A 17,978-nucleotide genomic window follows, 5' to 3' on the forward strand; every position below is an offset into this window, starting at 1 on the left:
GTTTAAAAAATTTATCAAATATAAGGTATGCTGCTGCTGCTGCTGCTAAGTTGCTTCAGTCGTGTCCGACTCTGTGCGACCCCATAGACGGCAGCCCACCAGACTGCCCTATCCCTGGGATTCTCTAGGCAAGAATACCGGAGTGGGTAATTTAAGGTATAGGTTAAGGATATTATGAACGCATATTTCATCATAATTGCCAGATAGTAACATTTAAGTCATTTGTCCCTAAACTGGATCTTTCAAGTTCTAGGTGGTTCTCAGTTTTGTGCTCGGTATTGTTATAAAACCTTGGGTTATAAGTGACCTCAGATGCTTTTCCTAAGAATTGAGTATAATCTGTGGGTCCTTTGCTATGTCAGTTCTATGTAAGTATTCTATTCCTCTTACCTAATTTTCCTGGTTTTTAGGGACTTGTTGAACTTTTGAGATTGATGTCTCTTGTTTAGAAATTAATTTTCTGAAAAGGAAAATTTATTGATTCAAAAAACCATTGATTTTTCTTGGTTATCTTTTTATAAATGGTATGAAGCCCTAAGGTGGTATGTTTTTATTTCTAAAAATCCAATATGGTGTAACATTTCTGTTTAATTTCAACTCTAATTTGTGAAATATTAAGACTAGATATTATCTCTTGCTATATGAAAATAGTAACTCTTTTCATGTGCTTTAATGCATCAGTGAAGTATTATAGACAAAAAATGGAGGGGTAGACAGTTCAGAGCATACATCTGGCACTTGAAATCACTGCTTAATTTGGAGTCAGGTTATGAGCTAATAAATGTTTGTATAGTACTTTGTAGCTTTCATGTACTATGGAAAGGTAAAATAATTGGAATGGCTCTAGAAAGCTTTGTTCCCTGAGGTCCTAAGAAAATCTCATTAAGATCTGCTATGGCTTCAGATGATCACTCAGCAATGAATTATTAATCTTTGTTTGAAAAAAAGTTGACAATTAAACAACTAATTATTTGGACCCTGGAGGACATGTATAATTTAGGTTATATTGATATTCTAGTCAACACTTAAATCACCAGCTGGCAGATGAAATAAACAACTTAAAGCTGTTAGAAATAATTTTTTTTTAATATCCATTAGATAAAAATAGCTTCCTAAAAATGGCAGTATGTTTACTGCTTGACAGTGAATTGTTTTTATCTCTTAATTTAAATAATTTATAGAAAATATAATCCATGTAAACTAAACTACAACTTTACATAAAGTAGAACCTTCCATTTGTGGTGGGATGAATACAAGATTTTTACCCAAAACTCTTTTTTAAACTTATAAAATGATGTTGTTTGTCACTGCCGCATAGTGATAATCAGCAATCATCTTCTAGTTAAAGTGGTGTAAGCGTCAAGTGGGTGGTAACATACACACTTATTGTATATTCATTAAGGTAACTACTCTCCTTTTTCCTTGCACTAGAAAATCCAACAAAGCTTACCATGCTGCTTGTAATATTTTAGCCAGATCTCACAGTGATGCATATTAAATACAGTTTGGGACACTGGTGTGGACGTGGCTTAAATATTAAGCCCTTGCAATAGCTTTCTGGTCCTATTTAAAACAGAACTTCATTGTTGAAAAGAAAATAACTGATTCTGAAAAGTCTAGTAAATTACTATTCCTAGAATTTTAGAAACGTGTTTGTATGTAAGTACATAAGAATGAAGACTTAGAAACATGACAGCTCTTTTCTATAATACATAGATTTAATGCCAGCTTTTTTTCTTTTTAGACCTGAAACAGTATTAAAAAATCAAGAAGTAGAATTTGGCAGAAATCGAGAGAGGCTTCAATTTTTCAAGGTATAAATGATTTGGGGGAAATTGTTTTAATAAAGTTTATAAAATATTGAAAGGTACAATTTTTTTATATCTGTAGACCAGAAAATTTTAAATATTAGCAGCAGAACCCTTTTTTACTTTTTCCCTTCAAATAAAATCTTAATCAGAAACCCTAGTATATAATAAAATATTAAAAACAGTGGCTCTAGTTCAGGTGTGCCTGCAGAGTCTTCCACTTGAGCCTTCCCCTTTTTCTGTCCCTGAGAATCCCTGGAACATAGTTGAAAGCTACTGTTTATCTGGACTGTTAGAACATTATTCTTTGACTTTATTTTGTTTGAATAATCTGCAAAATGAATACATGTAGATTTAGTATCTGCATATTTGTTTTTATGTATTGTAAACTTTGACCATAGTGAACATTGGTAAAATATTTTCCATTTCAGTATTTATTTATATGTTAATTGTGAACCGAATTCAGATATATGTTAACAGTTGATTTCTTAAATTTGAATAAAATATAGTGGAGTTCAAGAGTTTTTAAGAATGTGGCTGTAATCCCTCCTGGAACCGGAATGGCTCATCAAGTAAACTTAGAGTATTTGTCAAGAGTGGTTTTTGAAGAGAAGGACCTCCTCTTCCCAGACAGTGTTGTTGGCACAGATTCTCATATAACCATGGTGAATGGTTTGGGGATTCTGGGGTGGGGTAAGTAAATGACTAAATACATTTAATTCTTTTGAGAGAGGATGTCAGGAACATTATAAAAGAAAGTAAATAGCAGGGTCTTTATAGCATATTTGAGGCTGTTTTTTCACCTATAACAGTTAACAACAAAAATTAAATCTAAATTCAAGTGTTTGTGGACAGTGTGGCGTAAGAGAGAATTTATGAAAAGAAAAGTGCACGGTGACCAGCACAGCACTGCTGTTTGTGGCGTGATTAGCGATGGTGGTCGGGAAGATCCCCTGGAGAAAGGAATGGCAAGCCACTTCAGTATCCTTGCCTAGAGAATCCCATGGCCAGAGGAGCCTCGTGGGCTACAGTCCAAGGGGTTGCAAAGAGCTGGACAGGACTGAGCGATACACACTTTCACTTTTCTAATGATGATGATGTCTGTGAAGGCGATGTGGCTACTCCTTTGTTTAAAGTCCTTCAAGTGGCTTTTCCTGGCCTTCTTTATAAATCCAAATTTCTTCACATTTTTAATAGGGTCCTTGGCAACATCGTGCCCCTAGCCATTTACCCAAACACATCTTAAAGGCTTGTTTATTTCTCTGAGTAGGCTGTGCTCTTACACCTCATGGCTTTGTGCCAGCTGTTCCCTCTTTCAGAGTGCATTTACTCTTTTACGGGTTTTTAAATTGTTGGCTTTTAACTTCTTGAGGTTGACGGGCTGGGTTCTATTCATATCTGTATCTTGAGCATAGTACAGTACCTAGCATTGGAGATACTAAGTGTTTTCTGAATTTAAAATAATGGTAAAAGTAAAATTTTTTCAACCTTGTGAGTGAAGTCATTCTTTTGAGAAGACTTGAGTTTCATATCTACAATGATAGCATTATAGCAATTCTGTGTAAGGTACTATGTTAAGACAAACTCGTGAGACTAGAGATTTAGATGTTGAAAAAATTTTTAAATGCACCATACTCATATACCTGTGTTTATTACATTAGGGGTTGGAGGCATTGAAACAGAAGCAGTTATGCTTGGCCTGCCAGTTTCTCTTACTTTACCAGAGGTGGTTGGATGTGAATTAACTGGTTCATCGAATCCTTTCGTTACATCCATAGATGTTGTTCTTGGCATCACGAAGGTAAGCTAAAATCTTACTAGCTGTATAACTCTGTAGACATGATTTTGTTTTGTAAGTAGAAGAGCCCCATGAGAGCAGGCATTTCAGTTTATCACCTTATCCTCAGCACTCTGGTGGTGGTATTAGCTTTGTCATTGTGGTTGTCATCATAGTAATACTTTATACTGGTAAGTACAAAGCAGTTTGTTGTGTCATTGTTCCCTGGAAGTGTTAACTCGTTTATTCTTCATTACAAGCCTATGAGATTGGTACTGTTAGTATCCTCATTTTAATTCTGAGACACAGTAAGGTTTAGTGACTTAACCAGAGGGTCATAGGGTTGAATATTAAGTATAGAACAAGAATTCTAATCCAGGCAGTCAGGTTCTTAAGTCCATGCTCTTAACCATTATGCCTTATTGCCTCAGTAAATACTTGTTGCCTACTTGAATTCAAAAAAATCACACTTAGGAAATGTCTAATTGCATCTCCTTTAATATTTAATTGAATCATTTGTCTTCTGGAAACTATTACTGTATTAGATAGTACTAAAAACTGTGTGGTAGTGTCAAATTTTTCTGTTGACTGTTTTAATATTTTTATAGTTACTTTGCCGTACACCTGAAACTAACACATAAATCAACTGTATTTCAATATAAAAAGAAACTATAGAAACTTTTTTTCTGAATTTTTAAAATGCTGGCTGCATGCATTTAATACATGTAATCTAGGTTTTCCTAAAGACAATAATTTGTAACTCTCCACCCTAAGTTTCATTTTCACTAACTTTATTGTTATGATTAAGTCCCATTTCATTAAATGAAGGAACCTGGCAAATGTTCCAAATAGAATTCATATTTGGATCCCGGAGTTTCAGCATTTTGGGTTAGATTTCTGGGCTGAAGGCTTTCAGAATACTCCGCAGGGAAAGAAAATGGTATTGCCTCCTTCTTACCATTTAATATTGATCCTGCTTCCCTAATTAGAAAAAAAATTGACATCTTGCAGAAATGATTGATTCAGTGTATGGTAACAAAAGATCAAGAAGTTAAATTGAGAATTGACGGATTATTCCTAGAGGAAAGGAATAGCCCATTATGTTTTTAGAAAAACCAATTCTTTTCCTTCGCATATCCTGAAACCTAATGGTGCTTTTTAGATTCCTCTGGCTATATTTTTTCTTAACGGTGTTATACATCTACTTTAGACATTTTTGCTTAATGATAATGAAAGTTAAATCTATATGTGTGTGTACCTTTTTGAATATTTTGTCCCTTTTTTGAGGTCCTGTTCTAGTCATATCTTTATAGAATTAGTCATTATTTTTCAAAATGTATATTGTGGTACTTCATTAATTTGGTGAAAGCAGCATTTGACTTGGTATTTCTAATCTATATTGCTCTTACCATCAAAAATAAAACAGTGAAAATAAACATCTTTCTTTTAGGGTTGAGTTTCTGCATCTATAAAAAAGTTAGGATTAAATGATCCTTAGCACTTCTAAGATGTTAGAACTTAATATTATTCATAGATTGAATGTTGTTTCATACTTAGTCATTGTCCTGGGCACACTCCCTCTGCCATTCTGCAACCATTTTACAATTCAGAAAAGGTGGGTAGCTGTTTTGGTTGCGGTAATAAAAATAATTTTAGAAGGAATTAAGTTTGAAGCCACATGTTAAATTCTATCAAAATGAAATTTACCTATAATTAATGGTGCTGTCAATATTTGGACCAGTATTTGGAATTTGAAGAATCTTTATAGCAATATATAATTTTTTAAATTCAGATACACGGTTTCATCAATATATTAGTATTTCACTAAATCTAAGACGCCTTCATTGGCTAGAAGCTAAGAAAAAAAGAAGACTCCCAGTTAGCAGATATATAGTAGTCTATGGTGTACCCTGATATCAGAGACATTTTGAATTTTCAAGTGCTTTTTTATCCTACTAGTGACTGGACTACTCTTCTATTGACTATTTGCTTTTAGCTGGAAAACCAGAGTGAGTTGATGTTTCATAAAAATAACAGAGGACCTCTATCCTTCACTGTCACTAGCAATGGGTTAAAAATTAGATTTTATGGTTTTCAGAGAATCCATGCTAATTTTGTATGTGTTTCTATCTTTCTCTTTATATAGCATCTCAGGCAAGTAGGAGTGGCTGGAAAGTTTGTTGAGTTTTTTGGAAGTGGAGTTTCACAATTATCTATAGTAGATCGAACTACAATAGCAAACATGTGTCCAGAATATGGTGCTATCCTCAGCTTTTTCCCTGTTGACAATGTGACATTAAAACATTTAGAACATACAGGTAAGATGTAAGATCACTAGGAGATATTTACAATAAATTACTACCTTGTACATGTTATTTAATATTCATATGATCTTATTTTGAAATAGCAAGTTTGAAATAAACTGCATCAGATGTGCTTAAAGAGTGTTGTGTCCTCAAACTCTAGTCCACTGTGACCCATTACAACAATTTAGAGAAATTATTCTAACTGCTGCTCTTTGCTTCACTTTTTCCCCATAATAATGGATACCTTCACCCTGTTAGTGATCAGACTTTGCAGTTTAATGGAAGTCATGTTTTCCCGCATTCACCGTTGTTGTCTTCTACATCCAGGAAGAGCGGAGTCACAAGATTATTTGAGAACCAGTGCTCTCTCTAAAGAATAAGCAGCACTTAATTTTGTGAAAAACAGCATACGGTTACAGGTTCCAAATTCTTTTTGTAGCCTGATTGACTGAGAACTTTGACCACTCTTCTATTGACCATTTAATACAGAAAATACGTACAAAACGAGAATGTGTTGGTTTTATAGACCCCTGGTCTTTAAAAGTCAGTCTCTGTATTTTTCAAGAGGTCATTACTAAACTATTGATACTAATCTCTAATCATAAGTATGTTGGGGAGATATGTTCTAGTATTCAGTTTGGGGGCGGATTATTTTAAGTTTTGAATCAAATGGCAAAATGGATGGTTGGTTATTTGAAACCTTGGAGGGAATGGTCCTCATAGAATGCAGAGTTTTCTCTAAACTGTTCTTTGGGTTGTAGAGTGGTTCAAGAGAGAAATGCTTCATTCTTCACATTAATATGAGTTAATGTAGTAATGACTATCACTGAGTAACAAATTGTCCTAAAACTAGTGGCTTAAAACAGCAATAATCATTTATTGCTACACAGTTTTAGTGGATCAGTAATTCAGACAGGGCACACAGCCAGGATGGCTTGTCTCTGCTTCATGATGTCTGGAGCCTCAGCTGTAAGACTTAAAAAGCCAGGGCCAGGAATCCTGAAGGCTTGTTCACTTGCATGTCTGGCAGTGAATGCTAGCTGTCAGCTGGGAACTTGGCCAGGACTGTCAGCCAGAACACCCATATGTGGTTTCTGCACGTAATCTGGGCTTTCTCTCATGGTAGCTTTTCAAGGGTTAGTAACCCGAGAGAGGAGGGTTGGGAGAGAGAAAGAGGCCAGCTAGAAATCACATTGCCTGTATTTGGGGAATGAACATATTTTCTGCCTCTGTCATATTGTAAGAGAACATACATCTTGGGATATAAATTGTTGTGGCAGTAATTTCTTAACATCTAAATATTTTAATTTTTGGAAGATCTTGTGAAATCTCTCTGCTCTCTAAAACTATTCTCTCATTTACTTTATTTCATTTTGACTGGTACACTAATGTTTGTTGTTTAGGGAAAGTAATGAATTTCATCTTTCATGGTGGGTAGTAATTTATTAGGTTCAATTTCATCACTGGTTTTTCTCTTGGAAACAATATTTTTGTGAGTATTCTATAACTGGCTCAGTATTTTTTATCTGGTCTGTGATGAGTAGCTCTTTTTAAAAAATAATTTATTTGTGTGGCTGTGCTGGATCTTGGTTACAGCATTCAGGATCTTGAGTTGCAGTGTGTGGGATCTAGTTCCCTGACCAGGGATCAAACCTGGGCCCCCTGCATTGGGAGCATGGAGTTTGAGCTACTGGACCACCAAAGTGATTGAGTAACTTTTAAAAGGGGGTTCCGGTATGTTTTATAAAGTAGAGTTTTCATGAAGAGTGAAATTTTTGCTATTGTTATTATCAATTTATAGTATCAATATTATAATATTATCAATTTGTAAAGAAATCTATTCTGAGCGCTTAGTTATAAGTAACATTTGTTTCTTACTCGTCATTGAAATTCAGCATCCTTATTCCCAAAGATTCAGAAATTCCTGACAGGATTTTTGTTGTTTTAATCATCTTTTTAGGTTTTGACAAAGCCAAACTCGAGTCAATGGAAGCATACCTTAAAGCTGTGAAATTGTTTCGAAATGAGCATGATAATTCAGGAGAACCTGAATATTCCCAGGTATCTACAAAATAACCCACCAAATAGTAGTTAAGACTATAAATTCTAGAGCCTGCCCTCCTGGGTTTGAATCCCAGCTCTAAGACTTACCAGCTATGCAACCCTGGGTACTTGTTTTAGCTTCTTTGCCTCAGTTTCCTCATCTCTGAAACATGAAGATAGTATCTACCTCATAGGATTTTTAAGAGGTTAAATGCAAATTCATTATAACAGTTTTAAGAACACAGTAAGTACTCAATAAATAACTATTATTATTTGACAAGAAGATAGTTATGTGACCTTTAATGTTAAAGATATCTTTATAGTCTAAGCAAATGTTTCTCTGTTGGAAATTTCTATTGAGGTAGGTAGAATTTACTTGCAGGAAAGTTTTAATAAAATTCACTTTCTAAAAATGTGTCAGGGATCTAAATCAGGTTGGTGTTATCATTGGTATGGTTAACTATTTTAAGCTCTTTTTTGTTGGGAAATCCATTTTCTCTCTTAGCTTTAATTTCTTCATAGCTTGTATCCCTGCTTCATAGCTTGTATCTATTAAATTGTATAATTATTTGCCTGTCTTTCCCTTGCCAGAATACAAATAGGCTCCATGAAGACAGGAACTTCACCTGTTTTGTTTGGTACTCTATCCCTAGCTCCTAAAAAAAATGCCTGGCACATAGCAGATGTTCAGTAACATGTTAGGTGAATTAGTGAATATATATAGTTATATTGAATGCTGGATAGAACCCATCGGAATTGAATTTGTGGGACATTTGGGTAAATCTTTGAACTTCTGTGGTTATTTTCTGGTCCCTTTGCTCTGTTTATTGAATCTAGTGCTTTGTCCACATTTTTTTTTTAGAGACATAATTAAAGGAAAATTTTTGGTGATATAGTAAAATGGGATAAATTTGTCTATTAAAAAACTTGAGCATATTATAAGAAATAGAATTAAAATTCATCAGAATGTTCATTTCAAGAGAAATTCACATACTAAAGACACAGACTAGGATCACCTGGGTTGGTGAAACAAAGGTGTAAAAAAAGCAGATGTTTCAGTTGTGATGAACCAGAATAAACAGGGCTGTTAAATAATGATAGAAGCCATAGTGAAGAGAAATTTAATTTGAATCTATTATACCAAACGAAATGTATATTGGAAAATGGTAGAAATACCAGAAGAAATTAAACGGAAACCTAGCTGGGAGGTGGGATTTTTATAAAATATGACTTAAAAAAAAAAAAAAACAAGGAATAAAAACATGGTCTGCAGAGGCCTGGCTAGCTAGACACACTAGAACCAGGATTAGCAAACCCCTTTTTCTGCTATGTGCCCCCCAGAACCCTCTGTAGACCAGACTTAACATCATGCAAGCTGAGAACAGAAAAATGTTTACCAAGGCTACCCATGTTATTACAGAGTAGATAAAGGATGAATTTGGAGATTAGAAGCAATAAAATGACAGCTGGCACAAGCATCTACTTTGTCATCAGGCATCTGTGAAGACAGTGTTATCTTTGTTGGGGGGTGGGGAACATTCAAGAAACAAAAAATTTTATGTAGACTATACAGTTGGTATTGTAGTTTGCATACTGGTCTACTAGTCTTTCAGCAAATTTTCATACGTTTCATAAATTAGGTTTTAATGTATTTATTTCTTGGGAGTGTATGTCATCATTAAAACATTACATTAAAACAAATATGAATATACTCATTCTGTATCAGAAAGTAGTACTCAGGTTGGAATCTGTACTTATGAATTCTAATTCCTTTTCTCTCTCTTCTCTCTCATTTCCTAGGTGATCCAGATTAATCTGAATTCAATAGTTCCATCTGTCAGTGGTCCAAAAAGACCTCAGGATAGAGTTGCTTTGACAGATATGAAAAGTGATTTCCAAGCTTGCTTAAATGAAAAGGTAGATTACCTTATTTATCAGTACACTTTGTGCTAAGTAAGTAGTCAGGAACTAGCAGGATAGTCTATGAACTCAATATACTGCTATATTTTTATATATGGCACAAACCAGCAGCTCACTCTTCTTCTGTCGAAAATATAAGTCAGTCAGACATCTTATGAGGTTGTTCCCAGATTCACTGTGAGGACCAGAGGTTGATTGGGTATATTTAAATAAAAGTTTCTTAGTCACTATAGCCTCATTTAAAGTTGAATAGCTTCATGTAGCCATGGCTCTGTTATTGGACAGCATAACAATTCAATATTTGTTTATATCATCACAGAAAGTTCTGTTGGGCAGCAGTGGTCTAGACTTTCTGTGATTTCCCAGACTAGGAAAAAACTACCATATTGTTGTAATGACTGTCTTTAAATCTGGTAAAGTAACTGAAAACCAGGTGACTTTTGGGGTTTGTACTTTCCGTCTTAAGAATCATGGCTTTAATCTTGTCACTTTCTCCATTTTGAGAACTAATAGCTGGCTTTATTTTCAGAGCCTTTTGTAATTTCTTTATTTTCTTCCCTTTTTTTTTGGTGGAAAATGTTTAACTTTACAGGAATAAAATAGTGTAATGAATTCCCATGTACCTCCCTTAAACAATTACCATTTTGCCTCATCTGTTCTACACACCTGTAGACGTAAGGATCTTTTGAAGCAAATCTTCAAGGCCATTTTCAAACAAAGAAAAAATGTTTACCATCTTTTGAGAATTCCTGTTAATTAAAATGAATAAAGAACAGCAAAGCCAAATAAAATCTGGGTCCTGAGTAAGCTGGCTCGACTCACTCAGTAGATAAAAGCTTAGGAATACCACCAGACTCCTATCACGATTATTCAAATTCATGCTTCAACTGAAGAATAACTACTGAAAGTCATGGACTTTCAGCATCACTCCCAGATAAGTCAGAACTTATCAGATGTCAAGAATCTGCTGTATTTTCTACCCATCTTTTTTTTCTATACATATCAAGAATATTTAGTTTATATTTATGTGCAAATTTGTGTAGGTTGGATTTAAAGGCTTCCAAATTGCAGCTGAAAAGCAAAATGATATCGTCTCTATTCATTATGAAGGAAGTGAATACAAGCTGGCTCACGGATCTGTGGTCATTGCTGCCGTTATCAGTTGTACCAATAATTGCAATCCATCTGTCATGCTTGCTGCAGGTAGGTTGTGGTTTATATCCATACAGTTTTCTGATATGTTCATATTCTGTTTCTTAGATTATGCATAAGTATAGGTGTCTTGATTTTGTTTTCCTGAAGATGCTTTTCTCTTTTAACAATTTTTATTTATTCTTTTGGCTGTGCTGGGTCTTCATTGCTGCATGTAGACTTTATCTAGTTGTAGTGAGCAGGGACTACTCTAGTTGCGATGCTCAGGCTTCTCATTGCGGTGGCTTCTCTCGTGTAGCATGGTCTCTAGAGCCCAGGCAGAGTAGTTGTGGTGCACAGGCTTAGTTGCCCTGCAGCATGTGGAATCTTCCAGGACCAGGGGTCAACCCCATGTCTTCTGCATTGGCAGCTGGATTCTTAACCACTGGACCACCAGGGAAATTCTCTATGTTTGATTTTGAGAGCCTTTCTGGGGTTTTAATTAGGTCTAAAAGAGCCTAAGATTGATTTATGTTATTTTATTTTTATTACAATGAAGTTAAAATTTCAAAATTGTAACTTATGTATCTGAGTTTTAGGTTATATCTGCTTTTTCTATCAATTTAGAAGTACATTTAATTAGCAAATCTCTTGATAATCTATTAGACATTTACCATAGCAGTGTGCTAGATTCCACTGAGATATAAAGGAAGTAAAAGATCATTGTCAAGGAATATAAATAACAGCTCACAAATTTTATAAAATCAAGTATAATAAATGTTAAGTTGCCATTTCATTATGATTATAGCATTTAAAATCATTCTTTTAATGGTATGAACCATTAAGTCATAGTACAGATTAATATCATGTGTACATGATATTATTATATATTATTCCATTTGTGTGTATGATGCCTTGATATCCAACCGTATCTTAACAATGTATAACAAAGTCACTAGTATATCTACGACAACTTTTGTTTCAATGTAATAAATCAGTAGAATAAAGTGGGCAGGATAATGACAGTAATTTTGTGAATTTCAGACTTTCACCCTAACCTATATTGGAGGTTACCTGTAAAATGAACCCTTTCTTACTTCGTACTTTAATATGAGGGAAACAGGGGGAGAAACTTTGCCGTAATAAATTATTGTTTATTTACTGTTGCAGGTCTTTTGGCTAAAAAAGCTGTTGAAGCTGGTCTACAGGTTAAACCTTATATAAGAACAAGTTTATCTCCAGGCAGTGGGATGGTTACACATTACCTCAGTTCAAGTGGAGTATTACCGTATCTTAGTAAGCTTGGGTAAGTGATGGTTACCACTTTTTAATGTTAGTATTCAGCAGTGATTGAAGCTACTTGTTAGGGCTTTTTATATGCAAAAAGAAGATCGAAAAAAACACTTAGGGTTCTACTTGTTGCCCTGCCATTGCCCGAAAATCCTTGAGGCTGTATCATGCAGCAGTCATTTACTGGGTGTATTTAGTCAACAAGGCAGTGTGTTGGCTACAAAGAAGTAGATGTGATCTCTAGTATAAAGATGTAAACACAAGACACACAAGTAAAGCCAAGTAACAATGACAGGATAAGGGATGGTAACAGTACTGCATGATTTCTATGAGTCATATAGATCAGTTTTCAGAACTGAGTGAAATCTGATAGGTTGCATTATTAATGAGTAAATTGTCTTACGTGTGGTTTTGTGAGATTGTTTGATCCATTAAGCATAGGTTAAGTTGTCCCTGAACATTGGAGAAAATAACTTTTCTTATATTTCTTAAGCACTTCAAAAAAATAATTGTGCTAGCAATGTTTTCACTGTGTATCAAGAAACATATTGTCTTCCATAAATCAATTCTTTTACAAAACTGGTAGGTTTTAGGTTTTTTTTCTTTGTTTAGAAGAGTAGCTGGAAGTAATTTTGAGAATTATACCTACAGTTTTTCAGTTATTGGTGCAAATGTAATTGCAGTTTTTGCGTTGTTGAAATTTGCCATTCAATATTGGAATACATTCTTAAATAAATATGGTTATGTTATACATCATTTAATGCCCATTTCTTGCTTCATTTTTTTTCTAATGACTGATACTTGCTGTATTTATTTTGGACTGTGGAAATGATGTTTGACAAAAAGCAAATTCAAACGACTTTCTTATTCAAATTCAAAATGGATTATAGAGCAGTGGAGACAACTCGCAATATCAATGCGTTTGGCCCAGTAACTGCTAATGAACATACAGTGCAGTGATGGTTCAAGAAGTTTTGTAAAGCAGACGAGAGCCTTGAAGATGAAGAACAAAAGTTGACAGTGACCAACTGAGTGCAAGTCTTTGGAGCTGATCCTCTTAAAACTACACGAGAAGTTGCCAAAAAATCAACGTCGACCATTGTACAGTCATTGAACATTTTAAGCAAGTTGGAAAGGTGAAAAAGCTAGGCTAAGTGGGTACCTCATGAGCTGACTGCAAATCAAAAATGTTGTCATTTTGAAGTTCATCTGCTCTTATTCTACACAACAGCGAACCATTTCTCGATTGGATTGCGACGTGTAATGAAAATTAGATTTTATACGATAGCCGGTGACACCCAACTCAGTGGTTGGACTAAGAAGCAGCTCCAAAGCACTTTCCAAAGCCAAACTTGCACTGGAAAAAAAGATCATGGTCACTAGTGGTCTGCTGCCCATCTGATCCACTACAGCTTGCTGAATCTTGGTGAAACCATTTATATCAGAGAAGTATGCTCAGCAAATCAATAAGATGTACTGAAAACTGCAGCGTCTGCAGCTGGCCTTGGTCAACAGAAGAGGCCCAATTCTCTAAAACAACATCCTGCCACATGCTTCAAAAGTTGAGCCAATAGGGCTATGAAGTTTTGCCTCATCAGCCATATTCACCTGACCTCTTGACAACTGACTGCCGCTTCTTAAACATCTTGCCAGCTTATTACAGGGAGAATGCTTCTAGTTTGTCAAATCCTGAAACATGGATTTTTACGCTGCAGGAATAAGCCAACTTATTTCTCATAGGCAAAAATGTGTTGGTATAATTGTTCCTATTTTGATTTTAATAAAGATGTGTTTAAGCCTAGTTGTAATGATTTAAAATTCACAGTCTGAAACTGCAGTTACTTTTGCGCCAACCTAATATCATCGTGGAATTTTTATCAGGGACTTTTCTTGGGTTTAGTTGGTTGAGAATTAGAAGATTACTCCTCTCAGAGTACCCAATTACAGTGCCTCTTTGGGTCCTTTGGTCAAATTTTTGCAGCCAGGTTCTCTTGATATTTGACAGTTAAACCTCTTTGTAGGGAAGTATAATACCCATTTTTTGAATGGTCATGTTATATTCCTAGCAGGTAATATTTGAGGAGTTTTCTTGTGTAGTGTGATAAGTACTGTGTCAGATTTAGTTAACCAAATCTAACTAGGACAAGTCCTAAGTATCATCTCTTCAGAAGTTTGCATTCAGTACAGACAGCATGCCTGAGAGACTGATTTGATTATTCAGGAGCTCTGAAATGAACATTTTGATGAAGGTTCATGTTTTGTTAATATTCTCTTCAACAGTCTTATTACAGTGATGGAAATGAAAGATAAGACTGGTCCGTCCTTTAGCAGAAACTGTTGTGATTTTTCTATCCAATCACATTTTATTTTTTGAAATGCAGATTTGAAATCATTGGCTATGGATGTTCAACATGTGTGGGAAATACAGCACCCTTATCAGAAGCAGTTTTAAATGCAGTGAAACAGGTAAACTGTGTGGATCACTAGGACATCCAAATGGTTTTCCTTAATTATATTTCACTATTAAATTATCACGTATACATATTGATGTATTTATATTTCTATAGTCTTTACATCTCTTGAGAAAAGTAACCTATCAATCATAAAATGATTCTTTGAAATCATTTTTAGATCCTTGAAATAATTCCTTCCTAGCTTATTTACAGGATTGATAGTTCTGTGCCTAATAATTAGAAGTATACTTTTGGTTATCTTTTCCTCAGAAATATAATATTTTGAGATTGCTTGTATGTGAGTATCCAAATTTGTACCATCTCTTAAATATATTTATGTGTGTGTGTTTTTTTTTTTAGGGTGATTTGGTTACTTGTGGGGTTTTATCTGGAAATAAAAATTTTGAAGGTCGTCTTTGTGATTGTGTTCGTGCCAATTATCTTGCCTCTCCACCCTTAGTGGTAGCTTATGCCATAGCAGGCACAGTGAATATAGATTTCCAGACAGAGCCTTTAGGTATGTTTTCCTTTGTATGTATGCATATATACCCTGCACATACTTTTTTCCCCAAAAGTTATATTTTTGAAATGTTTTCTAGACCGTTCATTCTTTGAACTATTTCAAGAAATCTTATCACAATGCATGCATTATTAATTTTTGATTCATATGAAGAATATAAAATGTACAAGTAGTCAGTTTTTTTAGCTGCTTATGCCTGAAGCACTCTGTTGAATAATATACTTGTTTTCTATATGTCTGAAAAGATGTGAACATTTTGATGTAGTTACTTTTTATACTGAATTTCACATTAAAAAATTTTAACCAGGTACTGACCCTACTGGAAAGAACATTTACCTGCATGATATTTGGCCTAGTCGAGAAGAAGTTCATCAGATAGAGGAAGAACATGTTGTATTATCCATGTTTAAAGCATTAAAAGAGAAGATAGAGGTAAGACTCACTTGTTTCTTAAACAGTTTAGTGAAGTGGCTGCTGCTGCTCCTGTCATGACAGTCGTGTCTGACTCTGTGCGACCCCATAGATGGCAGCCCAACAGGCTCCTCTGTCCCTGGGATTCTCCAGGCAAGAATACTGGAGTGGGTTGCCATTTCCTTCTCCAGTGCATGAAAATGAAAAGTGAAAGTGAAGTCGCTCAGTTGTGTCTGACTCTTAGTGACCCCATGGACTGTAGCCTTCCAGGCTTCTCCGTCCATGGGATTCTCCAGGCAAGAGTACTGGAGCAGGTTGCCATTGCCTTCTCCATAGTGAAGTGGCAGTGTATGTTTATTTTACACATCTTTCTGAATAGGATCAAAATTAAAATTATATTGAATACACAGTTAATGAATGATGGTCATTTTGTATCTGAAATCTCTAAGCTAAGAGGCTTAGAGTATCAGAATTGATTTTATTTACTTATTAGAAATGTATAGCAAGCATTTATATTTGGCATCCTGAACATGGACACACTTCATAGAAACTGCCCTTGTTTATTGTTCTCATTCACATGATTCAAAATTCAAAAGAAATAAGAGCAGACAGTGAAATCTCCCTCCCACCCATTCCTTAGCCATCTGGTTTACCTCCTCAAAGGCAACAAGTTTATGTCAGTTTCTTAAGCATTGTTTCAGAGATGTTTTGTGTATCTACAAGCAAATACATACGTTCATACTTTTTAAAAAGAACTTAGAATATAAATATGAGAGCAAAAATGATATTTAGTCAGTTAACAAATATTTATTGAACCCCTACTATGTACCAGGCACTTTTCTAGCTGGTTGCAGTATATCAGTGAAGAAAACACAAAGTTCTGAAGGGGAGAGGCAGGTAGTAAGCTCTAGACAGAATGATTAGGTAAATTATACAGTATGTTAGAAAGTAATCAGTGCTGTAGAACATTAAAGAGCAGGGTCAAGAGAACCAGTTGTGTAAAATTCAGAAAGTAGGTTGCAGTTTTATATAGGATAGTTGAAAACAGGTTATTGGAGCAAAGTTTTTAAGAGGTAAACAGTTAGTCATATATCTAAACAAAGAACGAGACTAAGCAGGTAGAGAGAGGGACCAGTGTAAAAGGCCTTAGGGAGGGAACCGTAGTGAAGGCAGTGTGACTAGAACATAGGAAACAGGAAAGATGGTGATAGGCGATGATGTCCAGGTTACATAGGGAATTATAGGCCAGTATTAAAATTTAGTCTTTTACTCTGATTGAAGAGAGATGGGGAGTATTGGAAAGTGTGAAACAGGTGTGTCATAATCAAAAAAGACGGCTGTCTTGAAATTGAAAATATCTTGGGGCAGGAGGGTTGGGTGATGAGAAGGATAGAATCAGGAGAACCTGTTGTATATAGTAGTCCAAAATAAAAAATGGTAATAGCATGGAACATTTCGGGTACCAGATGGAGGTGGTGAATGATGAAGTTGTGAATATAGTTTGAAGGCAGGACTAATAATACAGTGATATAGGACAAATATTTTGAAAAATGCAAGTTTTTCTCCATGATAATATTCTTAAAGATTGAAATTATACCCCCAGAACACACTTAATCTCTTTAGCAACATGTTTAGATCTTTCTAAATTCTTTGGATTTTCTGGAGTTCTGTGAAGTCTTTCACGTTCACTTTGTATTGAAATTTATTTCTTTGGGTATTCCTCAAAATCTGATTTGCTGGCATTTGATGAGCAGGTTTTAGCCATTCTGTCCAAAGATGTCATAATTTTATAGAATGCACCATCTTGGCTTTCTTTGCAAATGGATGAGGCCTGTTTTCTTTTTTTCGTTCTAGCTTAAGTACTGTTTTAATTTTCTTGATCATTATCATAACCCTCATTTTCTGACTCCATTTTATCTTTCTTTTGGTTTTTCAACGAAAACCATATTCACAGATGGGAAATAAGCGGTGGAATTCTTTAGAAGCACCAGATTCAGTTTTGTTTCCATGGGATTTAAAATCTACTTACATCAGATGTCCTTCATTTTTTGATAAGCTTGTAAGTACTGCTTTACTATTTAATCTTTTAAAAATTGTTAGAAAGTTGAAAAACCTCGTGAAGAGTTAATCGCCTTCCACATTTTTTTACCTTTTAGACCAAAGAGCCAGTTGCACTCCAGCCTATTGCAAATGCCCATGTCTTACTACACCTGGGAGACTCGGTCACAACTGACCATATATCGCCTGCTGGAAGCATCGCTAGGAGCAGTGCTGCTGCTAAGTACCTGACAAACAGAGGGTATGTGTGCACGGTTATAG

General features: G+C 35.0%; 1 protein-coding gene across 1 annotated transcript in view; it reads left to right on the forward strand.

Annotated features, from left to right (window-relative positions):
- Positions 1–17,978, forward strand: part of IREB2 (iron responsive element binding protein 2) — a 50,943-nt gene that overhangs the window by 23,410 nt on the left and 9,555 nt on the right. Inside the window, exons 6-18 of the mRNA XM_018066314.1 lie at positions 1,745–1,814; positions 2,318–2,501; positions 3,470–3,609; positions 5,732–5,903; positions 7,852–7,952; positions 9,735–9,851; positions 10,898–11,057; positions 12,156–12,291; positions 14,657–14,741; positions 15,089–15,245; positions 15,556–15,680; positions 17,614–17,718; positions 17,816–17,958. Of these exons, the coding sequence (XP_017921803.1) occupies positions 1,745–1,814; positions 2,318–2,501; positions 3,470–3,609; positions 5,732–5,903; positions 7,852–7,952; positions 9,735–9,851; positions 10,898–11,057; positions 12,156–12,291; positions 14,657–14,741; positions 15,089–15,245; positions 15,556–15,680; positions 17,614–17,718; positions 17,816–17,958 (1,695 nt within the window). The remainder of the gene's footprint in view (positions 1–1,744; positions 1,815–2,317; positions 2,502–3,469; positions 3,610–5,731; positions 5,904–7,851; positions 7,953–9,734; positions 9,852–10,897; positions 11,058–12,155; positions 12,292–14,656; positions 14,742–15,088; positions 15,246–15,555; positions 15,681–17,613; positions 17,719–17,815; positions 17,959–17,978) is intronic.

Source organism: Capra hircus, chromosome 21 (assembly GCF_001704415.2).
Source record: "Capra hircus breed San Clemente chromosome 21, ASM170441v1, whole genome shotgun sequence".
In the NCBI taxonomy this organism is placed as follows: domain Eukaryota; kingdom Metazoa; phylum Chordata; class Mammalia; order Artiodactyla; family Bovidae; genus Capra; species Capra hircus.